This window comes from Carassius carassius, chromosome 37 (assembly GCF_963082965.1).
Source record: "Carassius carassius chromosome 37, fCarCar2.1, whole genome shotgun sequence".
NCBI classification, from domain to species: Eukaryota; Metazoa; Chordata; class Actinopteri; order Cypriniformes; family Cyprinidae; genus Carassius; species Carassius carassius.
Genome location: NC_081791.1, coordinates 10,545,675 through 10,570,390, shown reverse-complemented (window position 1 = coordinate 10,570,390; position 24,716 = coordinate 10,545,675). Strand labels below are relative to the sequence as shown.

At 41.3% G+C, this 24,716-nt stretch overlaps 1 protein-coding gene across 4 annotated transcripts in view; it reads left to right on the top strand.

Annotated features, from left to right (window-relative positions):
- Positions 1–19,314, top strand: part of chl1a (cell adhesion molecule L1-like a) — a 45,616-nt gene extending 26,302 nt beyond the window's left edge. The window contains exons 21-31 of one of the 4 annotated variants that reach the window (XM_059527423.1): positions 193–397; positions 735–857; positions 1,618–1,791; positions 2,302–2,355; positions 2,583–2,621; positions 3,475–3,540; positions 10,349–10,456; positions 11,497–11,655; positions 13,871–13,996; positions 14,803–14,875; positions 18,776–19,314. In XM_059527423.1, the coding sequence (XP_059383406.1) occupies positions 193–397; positions 735–857; positions 1,618–1,791; positions 2,302–2,355; positions 2,583–2,621; positions 3,475–3,540; positions 10,349–10,456; positions 11,497–11,655; positions 13,871–13,996; positions 14,803–14,875; positions 18,776–18,977 (1,329 nt within the window). In that variant the 3' untranslated portion in view covers positions 18,978–19,314. The remainder of the gene's footprint in view (positions 1–192; positions 398–734; positions 858–1,617; positions 1,792–2,301; positions 2,356–2,582; positions 2,622–3,474; positions 3,541–10,348; positions 10,457–11,496; positions 11,656–13,870; positions 13,997–14,802; positions 14,876–18,775) is intronic. The other 3 variants (XM_059527424.1, XM_059527425.1, XM_059527426.1) reach the window with 3 other exon arrangements.
- Positions 19,315–24,716: the final 5,402 nt, after the last annotated feature.

Here is a 24,716-nt window from a genome sequence, read left to right as displayed (position 1 = left end):
TAACAAACAAGCTGTTTGTAGTATTTAATAGACTCCACTGGGTGTTTCCTCATTCCCTTTTTTCTCTCTCAGCCTCTATTTTCACTCTTGTTTTCTTTTCCATATATATATATATATATATATATATATATATATAGATAGATATCTCCACATCAACACCCTCTTTCTCTTTCTTCTGTCTCTTGTTCTCAGGTGCACTGGTGGCAAACTCAAAGTCTGTTGACCTCTAAGAAAATTCCCTCAGAGAGACAGTCTCTCACCATCCCTGGAAACAGGAGTCACACCATGGTGCCAGGACTGAAGCCATTCTCTGAATATAGCCTGACTGTCAACGTCTTTAACCGAAGAGGGAATGGGCCCAGCAGTAGTCCCATCTCTCTCACAACTCCGCAGGGAGGCAAGAATGCTTTGACAGTAGACACGTTTTAAAATTCAGTGGTTTGGGCATTTGCTAAGTTCTAAGATTCAGTTGAATTTTACACGGTTTGTTGTTCACCCAAATGTATTGCTTAGTCATGAAGACTAATTTAGTCAGGAGCTGTCAAAATAATGACATTGACTTAATTGAAATACAATGCAATGCTATTTCAGCAGTTGAAACTAAGTTTATTGCGGGTAGTTATTAAATTAAGACTCTGTTGTTGTTGTTTTTTTGTTGTTTTTTTTTGCATGCCAAACAGTTTTTCCTAATTTAAGGTACATACTGACCAGTAGCGCTTGACATCTTCCCACAGTTCCTGAGCAACCTCCCATCCTGAGAGCCACAAACTTTCAGAAAGACTCCATCACACTGGTGTGGGCTCCTCCACATGAAACCAATGGATTTCTCACGGGATACTTGTTGCAATATCAGACAGGTATGCCGCTCACAGATTTATCTCCTGTTACATCATCTATCTCAGTGAATTTTATATAATCAGCGTTTAACTGTACTATATTCTGCTGTATATATGTTTGGGGTTGACATTGTTTATGTTTTTATAGATGTTTTTATGTTTTTTAGAAGAGTTTATGTGCACCAAGGCCACATTTATATATATAAAAAATACAGTCAAAAACAACAATATTGTGCAATAATACTACAATTTAAAATAACTGTTTTCTATTATAATATATTTTTAAAAGTTTTTTTTCCTGTGATGGCAAAGGGGAATTTTTTTGTATCATTACTCCAGTCTTCAGCGTTATATGATCTTTTAGAAATCATTATAATGCGCTAATTTGTTGATTTCTAACTATAATCTAAAAAATGTCTAACTATAAAAAAAAAAAAAAAAAATAATAATAATTGTGCTGCTTAAAGTAGGAAGAACCCCGTGACAGATCTAGACAAGTGGTGCTGGGGAGGAGGAAGGCTAAAGAAAATGATCACCGTGCTGGACGGCAATATATAAGGTTGCATAGACAGAAAATAGAGACCGACTGGCAGATTGTGCCAGAATTTCTTGACTAAACCATACATTTATTTGAAATAGAAATCATTCTGTCATTTTTTAATAACTTAATGCATCCTTGCTAAATAAAAGTATCGGTTTCTTTAAAAACTTCTTACTGACCCCACACTTTTGAATGTTTTAAATCTTTTAAAACTCAAAAATATTCTTGTTTTTCTTGCAGGTAATGAGACTCTGGGTGAGCTGAAATCTGTAAACATCAGTGCATCAGATACAACACAGTGGGTCTTGCGTGATCTGCAGGAGGACAACTGGTATAAGTTCTACCTGAGCGCGTGCACGCAGGTGGGCTGCGGATCAGCCATCAGTGAGGAAGGAAGCACCGTCTCTAAGGCGTGTAAGTGTGCCCGGCAGAAACTATAAGCAGAGTCCCAAGAGCTATAATGGATCTGGTATCAGAATCTAAATTTAAGTGCCCATGCTGAGACACAAACATCTGATACTAGCAAAGTTAGTTGTGTTCTAATTAGCACAGCCGCAAGGTGTTCGAAAGTGATTAAGCAGCAGTTATGGAGCTCTAAGTGGCTGTTGGCAAGATCTTGTTGCATAAAGGAGAATGATTAGATTATTGCTAAAATGCAGAACTCACAATGATCCGATGAACAAAAGGGTGTAATGACCAATACATCGACCAATCAGTGAGGGGTCTTGGTAAAAACAATTACCTACTGATGTGTTTTTACTTACTCTATAACTGATTTTGCATCATCGTCACGGTTTTTCTATAGGCCACAATTTTGTTACGAATTGCGTGTTTCTTTCTGTTATGCTCATATTCTCATACTCCATGGGTTTGTTTAAACTGATCTGTCTTCTTATCAACCAACTTCTGTTTCCCATGAACTAGTTACAATGCCCGAACAATTTTCTACAGTCTCAGCTGAAACTTCGACAGAGAGCTGTATGTATCACACACTGTAGTCTATAGCACTTTGCAGCTTACACAGCAGTGGCATTTCTAAAATGTAACATTTTGAAGCATTTCAAATGTCTTCTGCCATTTTTAGTCAGATAAATGCAATGTAAAGCTAATTTATCAGTAAAATATGTCAACTTATGGACATAAAACATGAAAGTGATTTATCTTCTTATTATATTTGTTTTATTTTTAAATGTTGTCTTTTTAAGATGATCTGTCAACATCTGAGATGACATATTTTGAGCTGAGTATGTACCAGCAGATTTGTATTTTCCATAAACTGAAAAATTAATTACCGGTAGTATATTAACTCCTACATTACTATCTACAATAACTCCAGATGAAGTTATTAGTTACATAAACTCATAACGGCACGGAAAAACGTTTAAGTCTTAACATTAGTCATACTAGTAATAGTGTCAGTAGTTGTAGCATTAATTTTAGTCACATAAATAGCATCAGTTATCATTGTTGAAATTCAAACGACCCAGCATAACTCTATATTAAGTGAAGGAGATAATTGTTTACATTCTGCAAAATGAGCATAGTCTTCCATCAAAAATCCACATAGTGACAGCTGGTTCAAGTTTGCTTAAGCTTGATTGCCATTGGCATTTGCTTTTGTCTTTTAAGAGCTCCTCTGTGAGGCTGTAGTACTGTCCCTAAACCCCTGCTAAAGACAGCAAATATATGGACAAAACCAGCGTTGCTGCTGACAGGAACACATCACTCAACAGTGTTAATTTTTGCAAAGACCAGCTGTATATTCATAGTACAAATGCAAAAAAAAAAAAAAAAAAACCTTTAGTTACTGTCAAGCCGTCTCACTTTTCCCTTGTTAGACCCATTTTATTTTGATGTCATGCCAATGATTAGATGCATGTATTTGCGTTTAGCATTGTTTTGTTCCCTGCTCTCCATGACCCTATGGGACACATGGGTCATTTTTGAGTCCTACTGATTGACATAAATAGTTCCTATTCATGTTGATTTGACACTATAAATAAAGATTTCATGATATGCAAAAGCTAAAATTTTCCACTGCTGCAGTCAATCCTGCAGGGAAATGAATGTGGTCTGAACACTCTCTCTCTCTTGCAGGGCAACCTTTCTCTTTCACCTCATCTAATACAGACACTCCTGTCAATACCACCTTTCATACCTTAGGTATTCATCCATTCATCTACCTAAATAATCATTTTCATGACTCCATACTTAAATGACATGAACATTTAGAGTCAACATGAAAACGTACTCGGTTACTAAACGTAACCTCGGTTCTCTCTAGAAGAGCGAACGAGTACTGCGTCTTAGCTAAGACGCTACGGGAAAAGTCTCTTTTCACGAAATACTGAAGCAAAAAATTATCCTTAATTTTGTATTTTTGTAAAGCGCATTTGCAGCAGTACACAGCCATAGGCGAGACGGCTCGCTCGCTCACTGGCTTGTTCTGCGGCAACTGCACAGCCTATCGAGCGCAGGCTGATGCAACATCAGACCAATAAGGGCGCTTCGCGCCCTTCTTGCCACTTCCCGCCGAAACGGGTGTGGCCCAACCTATAAAAGGAGCTCGAAAAGGCTGACTCACCTGATTTATTTCATCGCCGAAGCGAACCAGAGTGAATCGTACGCACGGCAGAGAACGCAGTACTCGTTCGCTCTTCTAGAGAGAACCGAGGTTACGTTTAGTAACCGAGTACGTTCTCTTACGAGAGCTCTCTCGTACTGCGTCTTAGCTAAGACGCTACGGGAACCCGATGTAAAACGCCGTGCGCGCAGGGATCACACACCGATAAACCTGAAGCAACGCCCAGGATTTACAGTGCACAGTCACCTGAGGGACTCACAGAGAGTCCGGGACAGAAAAAAGGGGGAAAAACCCTCCGTCCCATATCTAGCAGCATCCGTAGATGCGGCAATATGACATCACACAGCCGAGGCAAGGCCTGACCAATGTGGCAATGCGGGTCTTACGCAATACTGCCCATATAACAGTCGGCAGCGCCTAGCGCTCATGAATTCAGAATTCCCCTCAGGGCCCTGATTCTTCTATACCGACAGCAGCCTTGCTTGCAAGGCGGGAACCTCCAGGTTATAGAACCTGATAAATGTAGACGGCGAGGCCCAACCCGCCGCCATACATATATCCTGCAAGGAGATCCCAGTAGACCACGCCCACGATGAGGCGACGCCTCTTGTGGAGTGTGCTCTGACGCCCAACGGGCACTGAAGGCCCCTGGAAACGTAAGCTAACCCTATGGCGTCAACTATCCATCTGGATAGAGTCTGTCTCGAAACAGCCATTCCTTTGGAACGTCCACCGAATGAGACAAATAGCTGCTCCGTCTGCCGAAAGGCAGCAGAGCGAGACACATAAGCTCTTAAAACCCTGACAGGGCAAAGAAGACTCGAGTCTCCATCCTCCCCTGACACCGGCAGGGCAGACAGGGCAATAACCTGAGCCCGAAACGGTGTGCTGAGGGATTTCGGCACATAACCGTGCCTAGGTTTGAGTATGACCCTTGAGTCATTGGGCCCAAACTCCAAGCACGACTGGCTCACCGAGAGCGCGTGCAAATCACCCACACGCTTCACAGAAGCGAGAGCCAACAAGAATACTGTCTTGAACGACAGATGCTGAAGGCTAACCGATTGGATAGGCTCAAAAGGGGGACCCTTCAAGGCCTCCAAAACCGCCGCGAGGTCCCACATAGGGACTGACGGAGGTCTGGGAGGATTCAGCCTCCTAGCTCCTCTGAGGAACCGGATGACTAAATCGTTCCTTCCTATTGACTGACCGGACGCCGTTTCAGAAAACGCCGCGATGGCCGCCACATAAACTTTGAGCGTGGATGGGGCTCTGCCCTTATCCAACAGCTCCTGTAGGAAGGAGAGGACCTCCGTCACCTCACAACTAAGGGGTGAATAACCTCGAGCTGTGCACCAGCTGGAGAACATCGACCACTTCGAGGCATACAGACGTCGTGTCGACGGAGCTCTAGCCTGAGTGATGGTATTTAGCACTCCCACTGCGAGATCAGCGGGTAACCGTTGAGTGCCCATACATGGAGGGACCACAACTCCGGTTGAGGGTGCCAAATCGAGCCCCTGGCCTGCGAGAGGAGATCTCTCCTCAACGGTACCGGCCATGGGGCGACATCTGCTAATTGCATCAAATCTGGGAACCATGGTTGGTTCTTCCAAAGAGGTGCCACAAGCAGTATTGAACATCTCGTTTCTCTCACCCGTTCTATCACCTGCGGAAGGAGGGAGACGGGAGGGAACGCATAAAGCGGGCAGCACGGCCATTTCCGTGACAGCGCGCTTTCGTTCTTGGAAAAGAATGCGGGGCAGTGAGCGTTTTCGTGGGACGCAAAGAGGTCCACCTCCGCCATGCCAAATCTCTCCCACAACAGCCGAACTGTTTGCGGGTGTAGAGACCATTCGCCCGTAGGGACATTGCCTCTGGACAGCCTGTCTGGACCCAGATTCTGCAGTCCAGGCACATGCACCGCTCTCAGCGAGCGCACGTTGCGTTGAGCCCAAATCAGGAGGCGTTCCGTCAGCCTGTACAGGTTTCGGGACCCGAGACCGCCCTGGCGATTTATGTAGGACACCACGGACATGTTGTCCGAACGGACTACGACGTGGTGATCCTTGATATGGGGACAAAAGCGCGTCAGCGCATTCTCCACTGCCAGCATTTCCAGGCAGTTGATATGATGGAGCTTTTCCCGTTCTGACCATAGGCCAAAGGACGGTCTGCCTTCGAGCAGCGCTCCCCATCCCGAAGTGGAGGCGTCTGTCGACACCATTTTCACACTCGGGGAAGTCCCCAGGCTTACACCTGATCGGTACCAGCCGTTCGCTGTCCAAGGTGCTAGAGCCGCAACACAGCTCTGATCGACCTTGAAATGCAGCCGGCCAGACGCCCACGCTCTGCGCGGCACACGAGCCTTCAGCCAGAACTGCAGGGGGCGCATGCGGAGCAGGCCCAGCCGCAGAACCGGAGATGCTGAGGCCATGAGACCCAGCATCCTTTGACAGTGTTTGAGCGACACAGTCGCGCCGCAGCGGAAAGAACTCGCTGCGCGCTGAATGCCCATCGTGCGCTGTGGTGACAGTCGCGCCGTCATGGAACACGAGTTCAGAACTATACCCAGAAACAGGATCGTCTGACTGGGGTTCAGCGAACTCTTCGCCCAATTGACACTGAGGCCGAGCTTCTCGAGGTGATCGAGTAAAACAGCCCTGTGGTCCACGAGCTCCGCTCGTGATTGGGCCAGAACCAGCCAGTCGTACAAATAATTCAGCACTCGTATGCCTCTGAGTCTGAGAGGAGCGAGCGCTGCATCCATGCACCTCGTAAACGTACGAGGAGCTACGGACAAGCCGAATGGCAGGACTGCAAACTGGTATGCCTGGCCCTCGAAGGCGAATCTCAAAAACCGCCTGTGGTTTGACGCTATCTGTATTTGAAAATACGCATCCTTCAGATCTATTGACATGAACCAGTCCCCTCCGCGAATCTGCGCGAGGAGCTTCCTGGTCGTGAGCATTTTGAAACTGCGTTTCATCAATGCCTTGTTCAGCTGCCTTAGATCCAGTATGGGCCTGAGACCCCCGTCTCTCTTGGGCACCAGAAAGTATCTGCTGTACAGCCCCCCCTCGCTTTGAGCTTGAGACACAGGCTCTACAGCCCCTTTGCTCAACAGTTTCGATATTTCGGCCCGAAGTATGTGTGCTACTTCTGTTTTGACCGTAGTTTCGACACGCGCTGAGAAGCGCGGTGGGCGTCGAGAAAACTGTAGCGAGTAGCCTCTCTTTATAATGCCTAGCACCCAATCCGAAACCCCTGGAAGCGCTGACCATGCATCTGCATGAATGGCTAAGGGCTGGATGTGACACGCGCTCTGTTGACTGGGCAACGGCGGCGCTCGAGTGTGCTGCGCATCTGAGGCGGGGAGCGCGCTGATCACAGCGGGCAGATCGCTCATCCTCGACCCCGTTCCGGCGCTTAACCGACTGGAGGGAGGCTGAGCGGGTCCCGTGGGACTCAATATATCTGCGAGTAACTGTGGGCTGCATGTGTGCACTTTTACCACTTCCAACTCGCCGTCTGCCTGTGCAGAATGTACGTGCACGGGCCTCGTTTTTACAGAAGCCCCGTGCCGTAAGTGACATAGTGTATGTGGGCACTGGGAAGTGGGCACGTTTACTATGCGGCGCGCTCGACCGATCTGTGTCGATCTTATGTGCGCCAGCCCTGTGTGCAGGGCTGTGCTTACATGCGGGGATGGGCACTGGGTAGTGGGCATCGTCACTGCATTTAAAGCACCATCGGCCGTGGCCGGACGAGCGTGCACGGGTTTCGTTTTTACAGAAACCGCATGACGCGTGTGACATATTAATTTTGGGCACTGAGGGGTGGGCACGTTTACTATGTAGTGTGCGCGACCGACTTGAGTCGACATTATGAGCGCAGGCCCTGTGTGTAGGGCTGTGCTTACATGTGGAGATGGGCACTGAGGAGTGGGCATCGTCACAACATTTATAGCACCATCGGCCGTGGCCGGGACACCAGAAAAAACGCTGTTTTTGTGAAACATCTGGGTAGCCGTGATAATGGCTTTTGTGTGCAGGCAAGCGGGCACTCGTGCAGGCTTGCGCATTGCAGAAGACACTGAGGCAGTCGCAACTCTTGGAACTGCAACAGCGGCGCGCTTGGGTGAGAGCTCGGCCGCAGCGGAACTCGAAAACCGGCGCTTTCCCAGCAGTGCTAGGATGCTTTCAGGGCTTCTGGCTTCACCGCAATCCTCTGCCGCGGCTCCCGCGGCGCGGGGCGACGGCTCGAAGAGCGAGAACGGGGTCCCGAGCTGCGTTGCTGACGCTGTCGTGATGGCGCAGCAGGAGGCGGTGGGCGTGACTGAGAGCTCTGTGGGGCCGGTCTAGAGCGGCTAGCTACAGAACTGGAGCGCTTCGACAAGAAGTGCTTGAACGCCTGTGAAGCTTTCTGGTCCTCGGCGAATCTCTCCACAAACTCGTTGACGGAAGATCCAAAGAGGCCGGCAGGAGTTAGCGGAGCGTCAAGAAACGCAGCGCGCTCAGACTCCTTGATGTCAGAAAGCGTCAGCCACAAATGCCTCTCAGCCACCGTAGCGGAAGCCATAACCCGTCCCATGGCCTGTGCAGCGGACTTAGTAGTGCGGAGGGAGAGATCCGAAGCACTCCTCAGATCCGCGAGACAGATCGCTTCAGGTCCCATCTCATCCAGCTTGCGGAGAAGATCGCCCTGGAAAATCTGTAGCGTCGCCATGGTGTGTAACGCAGACGCAGCCTGCCCAGCAGCGGAGAATATCCGTGTGAGCAGCGATGACGTCATGCGGCAGGCTTTGGATGGCAACGCCGCCTTAGTCCGCCGTCCAGCAGAGGGCGGGCAAAGGTGCGCTGCTATAGCCTGTTCCACCGGCGGAAGTGACAGGTAGCCTCTGTTCTTAGCACCGTCCAGTGTGGAGAATGCTGGCGAAACAGATGAGCGGATTCTCGCCGAGAATGGAGCGTCCCAAGCCTTCGCCACTTCTTCGTGAAGCTCAGGAAGAAAAGGGGCGTGTTTTGAGCTTGAGGAAGAGCGCTCATCCGGAAGATAGCTACCATCCAGCCGGGAACGCGAAGGGGGCGCTGGTGCAGACCACTCGAGGCCGAGGCTCGCCGCGGCCAACGAGAGTACACGCATCAGCTCCTTATCGATATCCCCCCGTCTGCTGGGCCTCTGAGCAGCTGGCGCGAGATCCACGGAGCTCGTCCAACCCTCACTGCCCGAAGCAAGCAGAGAGCACGTGTCTTCTTCCTCCGACGCGGGCCTGAGATCCACTTCCTCCGATGACGCGTCGGCAAGCAGCGGACACTGAGCATCGGGAAGCGATGCAGGGGAGACCGGCGAAGCGAAGGGAACCGGCGAGCTCGGCCGAGCTGGAGGCGGTTCTGGTAGGCGCTGCGAGCGGCGCTTCTTACGGCGCTGCGGCGCAGCGGATGATGCAGGCTTCGAGAAGGATGCCAGGCGAGTCCTCAGAGTCACCATAGGCATCAGCTCGCAATGAGGACATCCGCCATCAGCGAGCGCGAGCGCTGCATGGTCTTCACCCAGACAGGAGACGCAGATGACATGACGATCTCCTTCGCTGAGCGGGGTTCTGCACGAGCCGCACGAAGGCATCTTTAAAAAGACGCAGCTCTTTTGTGAATGTGCGTCGCAGGGCGAACACACACACAGAGTATAACAGAACAAGGATTATAAAGGATATGGGCGCCGGATAGCGCAGCAGGAACGGCAGTGGAAGGCGGCGGTGCCAGCGGCTTCAGGATGGCTCGTCCTGCTGATATGCTCTTCCAGACGGCGCTTGCTTCCTCGTGATCCAGCGATGCGTGAGCTTCGCTGAAGAGATGAAAAATCAGGTGAGTCAGCCTTTTCGAGCTCCTTTTATAGGTTGGGCCACACCCGTTTTGGCGGGAAGTGGCAAGAAGGGCGCGAAGCGCCCTTATTGGTCTGATGTTGCATCAGCCTGCGCTCGATAGGCTGTGCAGTTGCCGCAGAACAAGCCAGTGAGCGAGCGAGCCGTCTCGCCTATGGCTGTGTACTGCTGCAAATGCGCTTTACAAAAATACAAAATTAAGGATAATTTTTTGCTTCAGTATTTCGTGAAAAGAGACTTTTCCCGTAGCGTCTTAGCTAAGACGCAGTACGAGAGAGCTCTCGTAAGAGAACTTGCCTTACGATTTTGTCTAAAATAAATATCCTCTTTCACTCCGAAATGTTACAGAAGAGCCGTTTCATGTTGACAGATTTCTATATCACTGTATTATTTCTGTAACACATACCTGTGGTTACGGATGCACTTGAATTCTTTTGCGGGAACTAATCTTTGAGAGTCTTTCCTGTCTATTGTTCTATATCTCCTTCTCTATGTATTTCTCTCAGTTGTGCTCAACATATCCACCTTTGTAACTGACACCTATGCGAGAATCAGCTGGAGAACCAGAGGAGAACGTTCTGATTCACAACTCTATGTTGCCATAATGAATCACAGTAAGGATCTTACTCTTTGAAGTGATCTGTCAGCATCCAATGTTTGCAGCATTGAGTAAACTAGACATTTTTGTAGCGTAATTGGGAAAGTATCATTAAGGGCTGCAACTAAAAACAGTTTGAACTATTTTACATTAATTGGCTTTTCAACTATTTGTTTAATGTGCAAATTTATGTATAATGTACTGAAAACTAAAATGATCAAAACAGAAATAATATTAAAGATTTTTCTTTCAGTAATTCCATATTTTTTCCCGTAATGTTCAAATAATTATTTGAAATTAATTTAAGATTGTTTTAATGAATAGTGGAAGGAAACATCTGTAGAAAATGGATAATGTCCTAGCAGAAATGTATCAGTGCCTTTTCCGTTGAGTTTAAAACAATACAATGAAATGTAAAATTCCTGTGTACAATTAATACAGAAAATCCCTAACATTTGCTATTTAAGAACTAAAAGAAGTCACTCAGCAATTTCTAAATCTTTGGTTTGACTGCAGACCTTAATTAACTCTTGAATAAAAACAGCAATTCTGTTCTTCACTCTTAAAAATAAAGGTTATTTATTGGCGTCAATGGTTCTACGAAGAACCTTGAACATCCATCTTTCAAATAAAGAAAAGATTCTTTATAGACTACAAATTGAACATCTCTTGTTAAAAAGTAAATATGATGTCCAACAACAATTATTTATTTACATATATAATTACACATTTTTCCTCCATTATGCTTTATTTGACTGACATAAAGTTTAACAATTACATTGACATTTAATTACTCACTTCCTAGCAAATGTACAAGCAAAATGACACATTAAAAATATTAAATTAGATTAACATTCTAGCTAAAAACCTCTAAAACTCGCAAACAGCCCAAAATCAAGACCAACTGATAATGAAATTCATTTTCAACTGTTTTCATTGTGGATCTTTATTTGATTAACTTTTCTAACCTTTCAAAGTGTTGCTTTTCACATGGATATCACCTCTTTCTGCTTGGTTGTGAGCTAACACTATCTGGTTATGCGGTTATTCTTTCAGGTGATGGTATCTGGCAGTTTTCAGAGGTTTTAAATACATCTAAAGGTTTCCACCTCGTTGAAGGGCTCAGCCCAGGAACTGTGTACACAGTCCGGCTGCAAGCTTCAGAAAGGGTTGATGTCCCTAGCATTTTTGAAGAGGTTTTCAAGACCAGGAAAGGTGAGAAGTTAGAGAATTTAGCCTGTAGAATAGCATTAGAGGTATCACTAACATAGTATAGTATTTGATAGTCTTTCTGTGGGTGCATTAGCACTAGGGGTATATAAAAAGGTCTCCCATTCCATTGAGCAAGCAGTTTTGTTAATATTATACTTCACAATTATAGGTTTATGGAATGTGTTGTAAAAAAAATAAAGCTGTGTGAATCGCGTAACCAAGTCTAATGTTCCGCATGAGCCACCAAAATGGACTAGGGAGCGCTTGCCAGACTCCGAGAGACTGTGCAAGTGGAACCAATGGAAATACCGACGTACCCGTGGTGGGGCAGTGTGGTGAAACACAGGGACCCAGCCTGGGGCCTGTATTGGCCATGCCTGTGATTGCATTCTCCATCCGGAGACGGATTTTCCACCCTGCCCTCCGAGGGAGTGGTGCGGTCACCATCTCAGGGCCACATGAGTCACCTGTCTCAGGGCCTCTTGGACTTGCCGCCAGGTTTGGTGGGGTCTGGACGAGCTGCTGGGCAAAGTTCCCGACCATGTTGCTAAAAAGGCAGTTTTTTGATATGGGAGCATTCAGGAATTGCACCTTATCATGCTCCATCACAGACACAGCCAGAGATGGCATGTGGACATTGCATGACCCAGAGATGGTTACCTTCGTCTCTTTGAGCACGAGGTCTGTCGCAGTACGCAGTTCATGTTGAACCACCAGGTCATGACCACCCTTGTGCAGGTCCCTCAGGTTTTTGGTCTGATGAGCCTGCAATAGCCATGGCATAAAGGGCAGAGTCCACCTCCCCACAAGCTCTGTAAGTACTGCCAGTTAGGCCTGATGAATACTTACAGGCCTGCGAGGGAAGAAACGGGTCACCGCACAGAGTGGTAGCGGCCGTGAGACACAGTTGCATGGCCACAGACCACTCGACTGAGGGAATCCCTGTGTGCGACAAAGCTGCCCCACAGTCGAGGGTATTGAGGGAAGAGGAGCTGCATTATTTTTTTCTGGCAGTAAAAAGGGTGCCTTCCATGATCTCGTGAGCTTCTCATGCACTTCCAGGAAGAATGGCACTGGTGTGGGGTGCAGAGAACCAGGGCTACCCCCACCGACGAACCACTCATTAAGCCTTAAATAACCAGGATGTGGTGGAGGTTTCCACCTTCCTGTGGCCTGGGAAAGCATAGCCATCATCCCTGGATCTAACTCCGACAACGCCACTCTCCCATAAGGGGACAATGCAGCCAAGTCATCATCTCGGAGAGAGAGAGAGAGAGCCATCCGATGCAACGGTCATCATATGGTCATCAGGGAGAGCACCGAAGGATACGGGCAGTACACTCTCTCCTGCAGAAGGCCCAGCGCACACCTCCGGCAGCCTCACCAAGGCAGCAATTGTTTCTGCAATCACTCAAAGAGAAGAGCAGTTGTTATGTACTACTGTTCGAAATGAAAAATCGAAAGTGAAAATGAATGAATGCAGTGCACCCGCTGCCTCTTAAACCTACGCTGCAGGGTGTGGCAGTTAGATGCGAATTCCACATGCCAATATCCATTGGCTTGTTTAGTTACACTCGAAGTGGATTGGTCTCTCTGACAACATTCCAATTCATCACTGATGTGACGTTGAGAGTGACCAACTGAAAGGGAACAGCTTGTTATTTGCAACTTTCTGATATCAGACAGACAGACAGACCTTTGGACATAACGGCCAACAACTACACGGCAACAATGCCTACTCTGTTTTTGACAGAAACTTGGCCCATCTATTTGGTGTGAGGTAATACAGAGGAAGTAGGGTAGATAACATTATTCAAAAACACCAGAAGAACTAATGATAATGCCACTGAATTATGTATGACTGCTAGATGTAGCACTATAGCTCTGCATATGCATCCGATGGACAAGTAACTGAAATTTATTTGCAACTGGGTTCCTGATCATTTCATTTTGTCAGCATATCCACAGCTTTAGAAGAGCAATTTATGCCAGAGAATTGGTGGCAAATGTGTTCAGTTGTTCAGAAGTGAAGTATTTTGGCTATAAGGACTAATCTTCAAGTAATTACAAATGTTTATGATCCATTTGAATACTCTTTGTGCTCTAATTGTTCTCATTTGACAAACCAGATCAGAATTTGGCACAGGAACCATATTTAAAAATGGCATTTAAAATTTGTTCTTCTAACCAAAAAGCAAACTCTTTCTTGTCCTTGCAGTGCCTAGTAAACAACTCATGGCATCCCAGGACTGGTTTGTGGTGATGATGTGCGCAGTGGCATTACTAACGCTGCTTGTCCTTATCGGCTGTTTTGTGCTCAAGAACAAAGCCGGCAAGTACGCAGGTAAGACACAAACAGCTTCAGTAGTCAAAGCATTTACACCTTAGCTTGGTGCTTTTGTTAGCTTTGTGTTGTGTGGCTCTGTCACACCAACCCATACACTTATTACTAGCAGTGTCAGATGGATAACCTGAGATCAGTGCGCTTTATTGGCCTGTCCTCACCAGCTCCTACTGGTCTCCCTTTGTTCTTCAACTATATTCGATGTGTATTTAACCAATATGAAATGCTATTAATGGATTCAAGATCAAATGATATCCTGACTGGACTATTGCAACAGACACTTGCATGCATTAAAATGCATAAGAACCCTTATTGAGCTTATGGAATAAAGCCTAAGGCATTACTAGACCATTTTAAACACTTTGTTCTTACATCACTGTGGCTTTCAGCTATACTTTACATATTGGTTATTTATGACTTACCAAGCTAAAAAGAATACATGTTTTCTCCAGTATGGCCGTGTCTTACATTCAATTTTAGCACACAGTAGTTTATCTAAAAGGCAGTCAGTGTCCTTGATGTGCTTCCACAAAGCAAAATAGAAAATATTCACCCAAATTTGGAGAATATGATGTATTGAATGTTTGCTCAGCAATTGCAAAACAAGTGGATAACACATTATCTCTTATGAATAACAATAATGTCATTTTTGAAATGATATCAAGGCAAGATATTTCAAAAGCAACCGAGAAAATGGTACACAATGCACTCTCCTTCAATGTTGTAATTTCACTGCAGTCAAATCTCCCAGAATATTATAATGATATTTGATGATAAATAACATCTTTGCATTTTTTTCTTTGCAGTGAAGGAAAAGGAGGAAACTCCCGCTGATCCCGAAGCTTACGCCATGGGTGAAGAATCGCCTTGCGAGTACAGGTCAGAGAGCCAGACTAGTTCTTCATGTCACTGAGTTCCTGCAAAATCATTTATTAATGCCTTTATTTCCTGCAAATAAACCATACATGTATGCCATTTACTTGGGGAACCACATGGAAAGCATTGCTCTGCAAGTTTGAAATGACTCTGTGCACACTAGCCACCACACAGGTAGTACACAGCAGCTTTGTTTAGCACAAAAGTCAGATTTTCAGTGTAGCTGTGTATGTTGATAGTTGTTATATTGTGTTTATCCATTAGTACAAATTTAGTGCCAATTTTCAAAAGTAAACATTTAAGATGTTTTTCCAGGCCTTGAAATGTTATGGAAGTAAAAACAAAAGTCAAGGCAAATTAATGAAACTTTCTAGTGAATATGTAAATATGTTTTTCTTCATAGACTAGATAAATTTATATATTACAAATGCTACATTTTGCTCTTTGAGAGTTTTTAAGTCACAGTCTGTTGATTTGCAAATTGCTATTATTTTAAAAGATTTGTATCTGACATACAAATGGAAATCTGTTGATATATTTACAAAATATAAAATTAGCCAGTATTTTTTTTTATAAAGAAATAAATGCTTAGATTTAACAAGGACACATTAAACTGATCAAAAGTAATACGATTTGCAAATAAATCTTTTATTCATAAAATAATCCTGCATATATATATATATATATATATATATATATATATATATATATATATATATATATATATATATATATATATATATATATATATATATATATATATATATATATGTAGTTAATGTTGAAAAACAACAACCAATCATGGCCCTGAAACCCTGAAACTGTCAAACCAGGTGCAAAGTGAAAAGGGGGCTGTGCACAGTTAACTTGTATTCTTGCAAATGGAGTAGCTCGAATTCATAAATATGTTTCCATCTCATTACACCAAGACACAGAGATGCCCATTTTGTTCCTCCTTCAGGAAAGAAATGCAGCTTCAGTAGAGGCTCTGAGTCTGATCTGTACACTACCAGCTCCAGACACACTCAAACATCTGCTGACTGATGAAACCAGATAGGGAAGTGTGTCCCGTACCAGCTGTGGAGTATGACGGTAGCCTCAGAGGCTTTCAAAACTGCTTTACTCTGGCTTACACAAGGAGGCTACTAATTTATTACACTTCTGGGGAATAGAAGAGCGGGTTTATCGTGTTATACCATTTGGTGATATTCATTTGATGCACTGAAATATGATATAGAGCATTGAATTCTAGGATTCAAAGATCCTAGAGATATTACAGGATGACTGATAAAATATTTTGTAAATACTGATCACTAAACTGAGAAAAGAAATTGAGATTGAGTCAGTCAGTTAGTTAGTGAAACAAACATATACACAAATAAAAAGAAAACGGTTTTCTATTGTAATATATTTTAAAATGTAATGTATTCCTCTGAAGGTAAATCTGAATTCTCAGCATCATTACTCCAGTCATAAGAGTCACATGATGCTTTAGAAATCATTCTGATATGCTGATTTGGTGCTTAGTTATTAATAAATGTTTTTATTATTATTTATGTTGAAAACATGTTGAACAGTAATACTTTTAGGACTCTGAGGGACAGAACAGAATTTATTTGAATAATAAATCTTTTGTAACATTATAAATGCATTTGGGTCATTCCATGAAATCCGTGCCTTTTGTGTCCCTAAGAAATAATCAAACATAGATTTAATGTAGCAACAAAAAAATAGTAATTTAACCACATAATGATACTATGTATTATTTAATCAATATTACCTAAATAATAAAATAATAATAAAATATTATTTAAAATAATTTAAATAACATTTATGTAGGATAAGGGTAAGGTTTTTGGCTTGTCCCTCACTATGATTCTTCTTAATTCAGCAGGACTTTTAATTTACATAATGAAGGCAAAATGATATAAAAAACCATTTGCATATTGTTTTAAATATATAGTTAAATTGTTAAGCATTGTTTTTGGCACAAGTATGCATTTTTTCTTTAAAATTGAAATCTTTATATTAGTGTCCCTTGATTAAATGTCACCCCTGTTTTCCTTTGTATATAATGTTATAATGTCAATTTAAACAATTATTTATTAAATTTAATATAATCAGTATCTACAAAAATCCTTTCAAATTGTACAACATGTGCTTTTGAGAACTTGACTATTAGTTATAAATTGGCAGATTAGTTTGAAATTGTCAAACCTGTTACTGTCATCCCCTACATCCCATTTTGACCTTTGGGTAAAAGGGGTGACAAAGATTAGGTGTCACCCGGTTTTTAAAGATTGTCTGTGTAAAATGATTTTTTTTTTAAAGGAATAGCTATATCATTCAGTGGCATTTAAGCATGAGTTACATTTTAGTTTGTATTATTGGTACTGTTACTATTAGTGTTGTAGTTAATGATCAGGATAGAATGATAAGTTTCAATAAAACTCATTTTCCCCCCATAACTCATTGTCAACATGCATCCACGTATATTCAATCACAAACAAGAGCAGCAAAGTGAATGCAGACCTTCCCCCCAGTCTTGCAATGTTCAATAATGTCACAATCTCGGTCTGGTTTCAGATGATCACAGAAAAAAACAAGATCTGATCATCTTCTTTTCCTAATAATTGAACCAGATCAGTATATTTTAAGTTTTGTGAGGGGACACAGACAAACAGATGGACGTATTATCTAATTACAATACCCTTAAAACATTAGATCTCTCAGAAATGTAATATGATAAGTCAACAATGAACTGACATTGTAACTTTAACTATATTTTATATTGCATAAAGACATTTTTTAATGTCTATCTTGTAAAAATATATTTTTTTCTTAATTGACGTGATCACCCTCCAAAATTAGGATGTTCTTGGTAATCTGAATAACAAATACAAAAAAAAAAAAAAAAATTGGAAACAACAAAGTGAAAAGAGGGAATAAAATGCTGTTCAAATAAGTGAGATCTAACTAATTAAACTATAGTATCTAGTAACGCTTGTGTCGGTAACGGTTGACAAAAATACAAAAACGTGGCAGAAAAATAGTCATAAAATAATAAATTACAGTATTGGTTTCAATAAATAAATATTGATTAACCTTGACTTTTGAATAGTACTGGAAGTAAAGCCGTTTTCAACATTAATAATAATAATAATAATTTTTTTCTTGAGCAGCAAATCAGCATATTATGAGAAACATTTCTGAAGGAAATATTTTTTTACTTATTTTAAATTGGAGTTATTTTAAATTGTAGTAATATTTAACAATATTACTATTTGTGATCAAATAAATTAAGCCTTGGTGAGCATAAGAGATATTTAATGATAGCAGGTTGTGCTAAAATTAGGGATTACATTCCCTACTGTGAATTGTTCTCCTGTGGTCAGCGGGACTGTTATTTTCTAAATTAAAAGATGACAAATGTCAGTTTATCCTAATAAATGTTCTGTCTGGATTTATTTTATCGCTTTCCAAGATGTTTCGCTAGATCTCACAGAAACCAGGAGCTTACGTGGTGACCCCCTGTCTCCTTACAGACACCTGCTTACTGGCAGTGTGCCTGCTCTCAAATTGGCAGCTAATTTTGGTTTGTCCCATCATTCCTTAGGGACTAAAGTAACCTGACAGGCTGTTTGTCTACAGGCACACAAAGCATCTCTTAAGTCGGTCCTCTCATTGGCTGGCATGACCGGCGCTCTGCAATTTTCTCCCTCTCTCTAGTTTTGAAAATTGCCATCAGGCCTTGAAGTCTTTGCAATTAGTAATTAGCAGAAAGCAGTGATTGTGTCCTTCCCTTACACCCTTCTTCACCCACTCTGTCTGCCAGCCTCGACTAGTATCATCATCCTAGTCACTCTGAGCTGAATTTGACTCATTTTTCTTGCTGTTTGACAGTGACAATGATGAGAAGCCGCTGAAGAGCAGCCATCAATTGTTCACAGACATCGAAGCGGATGATAGCAGCGAGGACAGCTCTGTGATGTCGGACGACGATGACTGTGAGTTCAACGAAGACGGGTCTTTCATCGGCGAATACTCGGGGTACAATCGTAGGGTGTCCACAGAGGTGAACGGACACGCCCCGGTGACTTCTTAATGCTGGCCCAACCTTAGGAACTTTGCAACTATTTTACAGGGAGAACGAGAAGTTCGTTTGTAAGATGTTCCATGAATGTGCCTGTGTTATGCTTTTGCGTGAATGGCCACTTCTTTACAGTATTCATATGAAGGGTGATGACAGGTTATAGTTCCGGCCATCATGATACTTGTGCCATCATTTACTCATCGCTGTACTGTTTCAAACTGGTACAGCTGACTTCTATAGACATTTAGTAAAATGTTCATGGTGCTCGTTTCTTACAATAAAAATAAATGGTTACCAAGGACCGCAAAAGAAAAGGACAAAAATATGTCTATACCCTTGTGGAAAAGAAGTATGCTTTATCATACTTTAAGAAAGTACTTACTATGGAAATAATACTGTATATATATACTTTAAAGAATACTTAAGTGCAAACTGACTGTAATGGTTTGTAATGGACACTTATGTTCTTTCCGGTTAAATAATATATATTTTAGTTAAAATTGATATTAAATCTATTTAAATTAAAGAATGTTTCTTGACCCACTTAAGTGGTACTTCTTTATATATAATTTCAGAATTGTTTTTTTTTTTATGGTTAAAGTGTACTGTTGAAAATATTGACAAGCATTTATGGTAAACTAAAATATACTTTAATGTCATTTCTTTTGAATCTTGTTTGTCATGTATATTAATATATTTGTATTTACACATTTGTAATAATAAAGTTACAATTAAATCCATTTAAAACATATTAACTTTAAATGTAATTTTAAAGAAAATACAATATTTTAAAATGTACTTTTAAGATATGAAGTACTGTACAAGTGCACATTTCTTTTTCACAAGGTTATTCAAAGTCTTCCATACAATATGACATGTAAGTCATTGCTCACTGATTATCTTCTGCAACTCTCAAATCTCGACAACATTTACACATATTCAAATATGGCACGACAAAACATGTCAGGTTTTATATCCATAGTGGAAGAAAAAATAAGTTGTACAGCTGTACCCTGACAGTGAGTAAATGAAGACAGAATTATCCACTGTTGGGTAAGCAAATTTAACATCATTTTTGGTTTTATGAAACATTATTTGCCCAACAACAAAACAATCAGGTTTGTGTACCTTAGAATTAATGCGGATTGCACGCATGCGGTCAGATTAGGTAACGTTTCCACTATTCCTGCTGAAGAAGAAATAAATAATTCATGGCCTGTCACAAAACCGATTTCTTGACAGCACAATTTTCGTTACATGCTCTCTTGTGTGGGCACATGACCTCTCTGCACGCCTCTCAGCAAGATACTGACACAGTGAAACAAAACAATTATGTTCAGACTCTTTAATATATCTACTAAAACATATTTCTGTTTAACCACATATTTGATTAAAACTGACGTTGGCGGTTCAATGGGAAAGAAACCGGAGAGAAAGGTCTACACTGAATGATTAGATCCCATAATTTTCTATATGCACTGATATTATTATTATGTTATCAGCAATGTACTAAGATTGCCTTAGCTTCTTTGAACTATGAGAATCGAGTATGATCAAGTCCCTCAATATACTTTTGTTATCTTCAGCAAATTCTTTATATTTTGTAATTCTGTTTTGCCTCCAAAATCCATGTTCCTAATAATGTATTATATCCGGGCCGCAATCCAATGTAATGTCAATCCAACTTGAAATCCCATTAACATATTTATTGTTACTGAGAAAGAGAGCGATAGAGAGAGAGAGCCCTTCTGCTGATATATGACATGCAGTTTTTTTTCTTTATGTTCTTTTTTTCTATTTTTAGAAATATTTAGTTGAGAGATTCCGCTGAAGAGACTCTTCTGTCCTTGCACTGTATATATATATCTGTAGATAATATTTTTTTATGTTTTCTTTTTGCATTTCATTCTGCTTGAAATATTCGCTTATGCTAAAGACTCAGGAGGTATTTTGTAATAGAACATTCTGTGCAAATTCTTGTATCTTCTGACCTGAAAAATGTTTACTTCCACATTTACTATGTTTTGCTATATTTGTCATTCACAATTCAATGAAATGTTGACTATCACAACACATTTTGCTACAATGAACCTAAATGATTTCAGTGTTCACCACAGAAACACACAGGTCAATAAAAATTACTTTGAAGAAAGTTATAGAAATATTTTTCAGTTTATAGAAACTTTTTGTGTCTGAGTTTTTTTCATTATTAGCATTTAGCAGTTTGTGATTCCAACACAGCTAAGAAGTATGCATCAGAAATCCAAGTAAACTGTTTCCTTAGTATTAAGCTGACACACATTCTTAAGGAGAGTGCCTTATGACCTTTGACCTTTGACCTTGTGCATCTCCACAATACAGCCAGCGGCACACCAATTAAAAGACACACAGTGGTTTTAAGGGCACAACCTCTATAATTAAAGCCAGTGTTAAAGCAAATCCTGATGGGCCTGAACACGTCCCACTCGACTGGGAAGAACCAAAACATGTATAAGAAGGTCAGCAGATCAGGATCACTACATATAAAACACACTGGCCAAGCCTCAGTGAAGTAGACAGTAAATTGGCTTAATGACGGTTTGGCCATTCAATATGCTTTTGCATATATTAGTATACATATTGGTGTACTTTTGTCATAGTGTTTAGATCAGAAATCTTCAAAAGGGTGAAAAAAATTAAAATCTAAAACAAAAATAATAATTTCAACCCAAGCTATACTAAATATGCTAAAGTTTCAAAATATTTCATTGTGTATCTCACATAAAAATACAACCCGAATTCCGGAAAAGTTGGGACGTTTTTTTAAATTTTAATAAAATGAAAACTAAAAGACTTTCAAATCACATGAGCCAATATTTTATTCACAATAGAACATAGATAACATAGCAAATGTTTAAACTGAGAAAGTTTACAATTTTATGCACAAAATGAGCTCATTTCTATTTTGATTTCTGCTACAGGTCTCAAAATAGTTGGGACGGGGCATGTTTACCATGGTGTAGCATCTCCTTTTCTTTTCAAAACAGTTTGAAGACGTCTGGGCATTGAGGCTATGAGTTGCTGGAGTTTTGCTGTTGGAATTTGGTCCCATTCTTGCCTTATATAGATTTCCAGCTGCTGAAGAGTTCGTGGTCGTCTTTGACGTATTTTTCGTTTAATGATGCGCCAAATGTTCTCTATAGGTGAAAGATCTGGACTGCAGGCAGGCCAGGTTAGCACCCGGACTCTTCTACGACGAAGCCATGCTGTTGTTATAGCTGCAGTATGTGGTTTTGCATTGTCCTGCTGAAATAAACAAGGCCTTCCCTGAAATAGACGTTGTTTGGAGGGAAGCATATGTTGCTCTAAAACCTTTATATACCTTTCAGCATTCACAGAGCCTTCCAAAACATGCAAGCTGCCCATACCGTATGCACTTATGCACCCCCATACCATCAGAGATGCTGGCTTTTGAACTGAACGCTGATAACATGCTGGAAGGTCTCCCTCCTCTTTTGCCCGGAGGACACGGCATCCGTGATTTCCAACAAGAATGTCAAATTTGGACTCGTCTGACCATAAAACACTATTCCACTTTGAAATAGTCCATTTTAAATGAGCCTTGGCCCACAGGACACAACGGCGCTTCTGGACCATGTTCACATATGGCTTCCTTTTTGCATGATAGAGCTTTAGTTGGCATCTGCTGATGGCACGGCGGATTGTGTTTACCGACAGTGGTTTCTGAAAGTATTCCTGGGCCCATTTAGTAATGTCATTGACACAATCATGCCGATGAGTGATGCAGTGTCGTCTGAGAGCACGAAGACCACGGGCATCCAATAAAGGTCTCCGGCCTTGTCCCTTACGCACAGAGATTTCTCCAGTTTCTCTGAATCTTTTGATGATGTTATGCACTGTAGATGATGAGATTTGCAAAGCCTTTGCAATTTGACGTTGAGGAACATTGTTTTTAAAGTTTTCCACAATTTTTTTACGCAGTCTTTCACAGATTGGAGAGCCTCTGCCCATCTTTACTTCTGAGAGACTCTGCGTCTCTAAGACAAAGCTTTTATAGCTAATCATGTTACAGACCTGATATCAATTAACTTCATTAATCACTAGATGTTCTCCCAGCTGAATCTTTTCAAAACTGCTTGCTTTTTTAGCCATTTGTTGCCCCCGTGCCAACTTTTTTGAGACCTGTAGCAGGCATTACATTTTAAATGAGCTAATTAAGTGGATAAAAGTGTAAAATTTCTCAGTTTAAACATTTGCTACGTTATCTATGTTCTATTGTGAATAAAATATTGGCTCATGTGATTTGAAATTCCTTTAGTTTTCATTTTATTAAAATTTAAAAAACGTTTTCCGGAATTCGGGTGGTATATCAAGATTAAAACATGATGTACAGTATGTACAGTAACAATGTACATCATAAAATACAATACACTTTAAATTCAACACTCAATCTATAAAAATTATCTCCATCTCGCTATAAACCAAGGAGTCTGAAGAAGCTTGGAGACCTACAGTATAGTAGGTAGAGAGTATATATATTTGTGTGTGTGTGTGTGTGTGTGTGTGTGTGTGTGTGTGTGTAACATTTGTGTATAACAAATGTTACAGAAGTAGAAAATAAAGTCACATTTAATTAAATTTCTGTGTCCAGGATAAAAGTCCAGGATGAAAAAAAAATCTGCTGTGTTTCAGTGCACAAATACTTGATTTATTATGTCAAGCTGTCATGGTAACCTCTGCCTACTACAGTGTCTTAGACTTTTACTTTATGACAATTTAATTATGTTTATGACAACTGAAATAAGGCAAAATACCTGCTATGGCCCTTACTTCTTCTTCTTACTTTTTTTTTTTAAATCACAGAAATGCTTTTCCTTTCATCACAAATCCCAATTTAAAAAAAAAAAAAATGTCCAGGGCAATTTTGCAGTGCTCTTGTTACCCTTAGAGGTGACTCATTTCGCTTACAAACTGAATATGCTATTGGAGGAGGAAGCTGTCAACAGTAAATCCACCCTACTGTTTCTACTATAAGGCTTGTATAAGTGTCAAAGCTACATTCAAAAAGAGAAAATATAAAAAACAACCACTGCATACTGGAAAAATAAAAATAAGAAACAGAAATTTCAAATATTTTTAAGATCTTAAAATTGATCTCAGAATACACTATTAGCTTTTAAAACAAATACATCAGTAACACCTTAAGGGCTAATTCTCACTATTAAGTAGTTACTTATTAGCATGCATATTACTAGCATATTGGCTGTTAATTATAAAACACATATTAATGCCTTATACTGCATAATCATACCTTAACTCAACTACTTTACTAACTAACAAGCATCAAATTAAGAATTTATTGAGGCAAAAGTCTAGTGAATAATTGGTCCCAGACCTAAAGTTTGCCCCAAAAATGAAGAAGTTTGCTAATAGGGTAACAAAGTGTGTAAATTCTATGAAAACAGGATAGGTATCTTTCTACTTTTAATTAAGTGTGTTACTTGCTATATATTTGTAATTATTTGTGAAAGACAAGCAATTTCTGAGTGAAAATGACCTCAATTGTATTCAGCTATTCGAGCCATGTGAGTATCTGATCTCATGCAGATTTTGCAGGTGAATTGCCCTTCTTCCATCCAAAGCTCTTCAAGATTAAATAGGCATCCAGCTATAATCAGATGACTCCATGGCTAAAGCACTTGAAAAGCACCCAATGCTTACTGCTGAAATAAAGGTCATTCACACCGATAA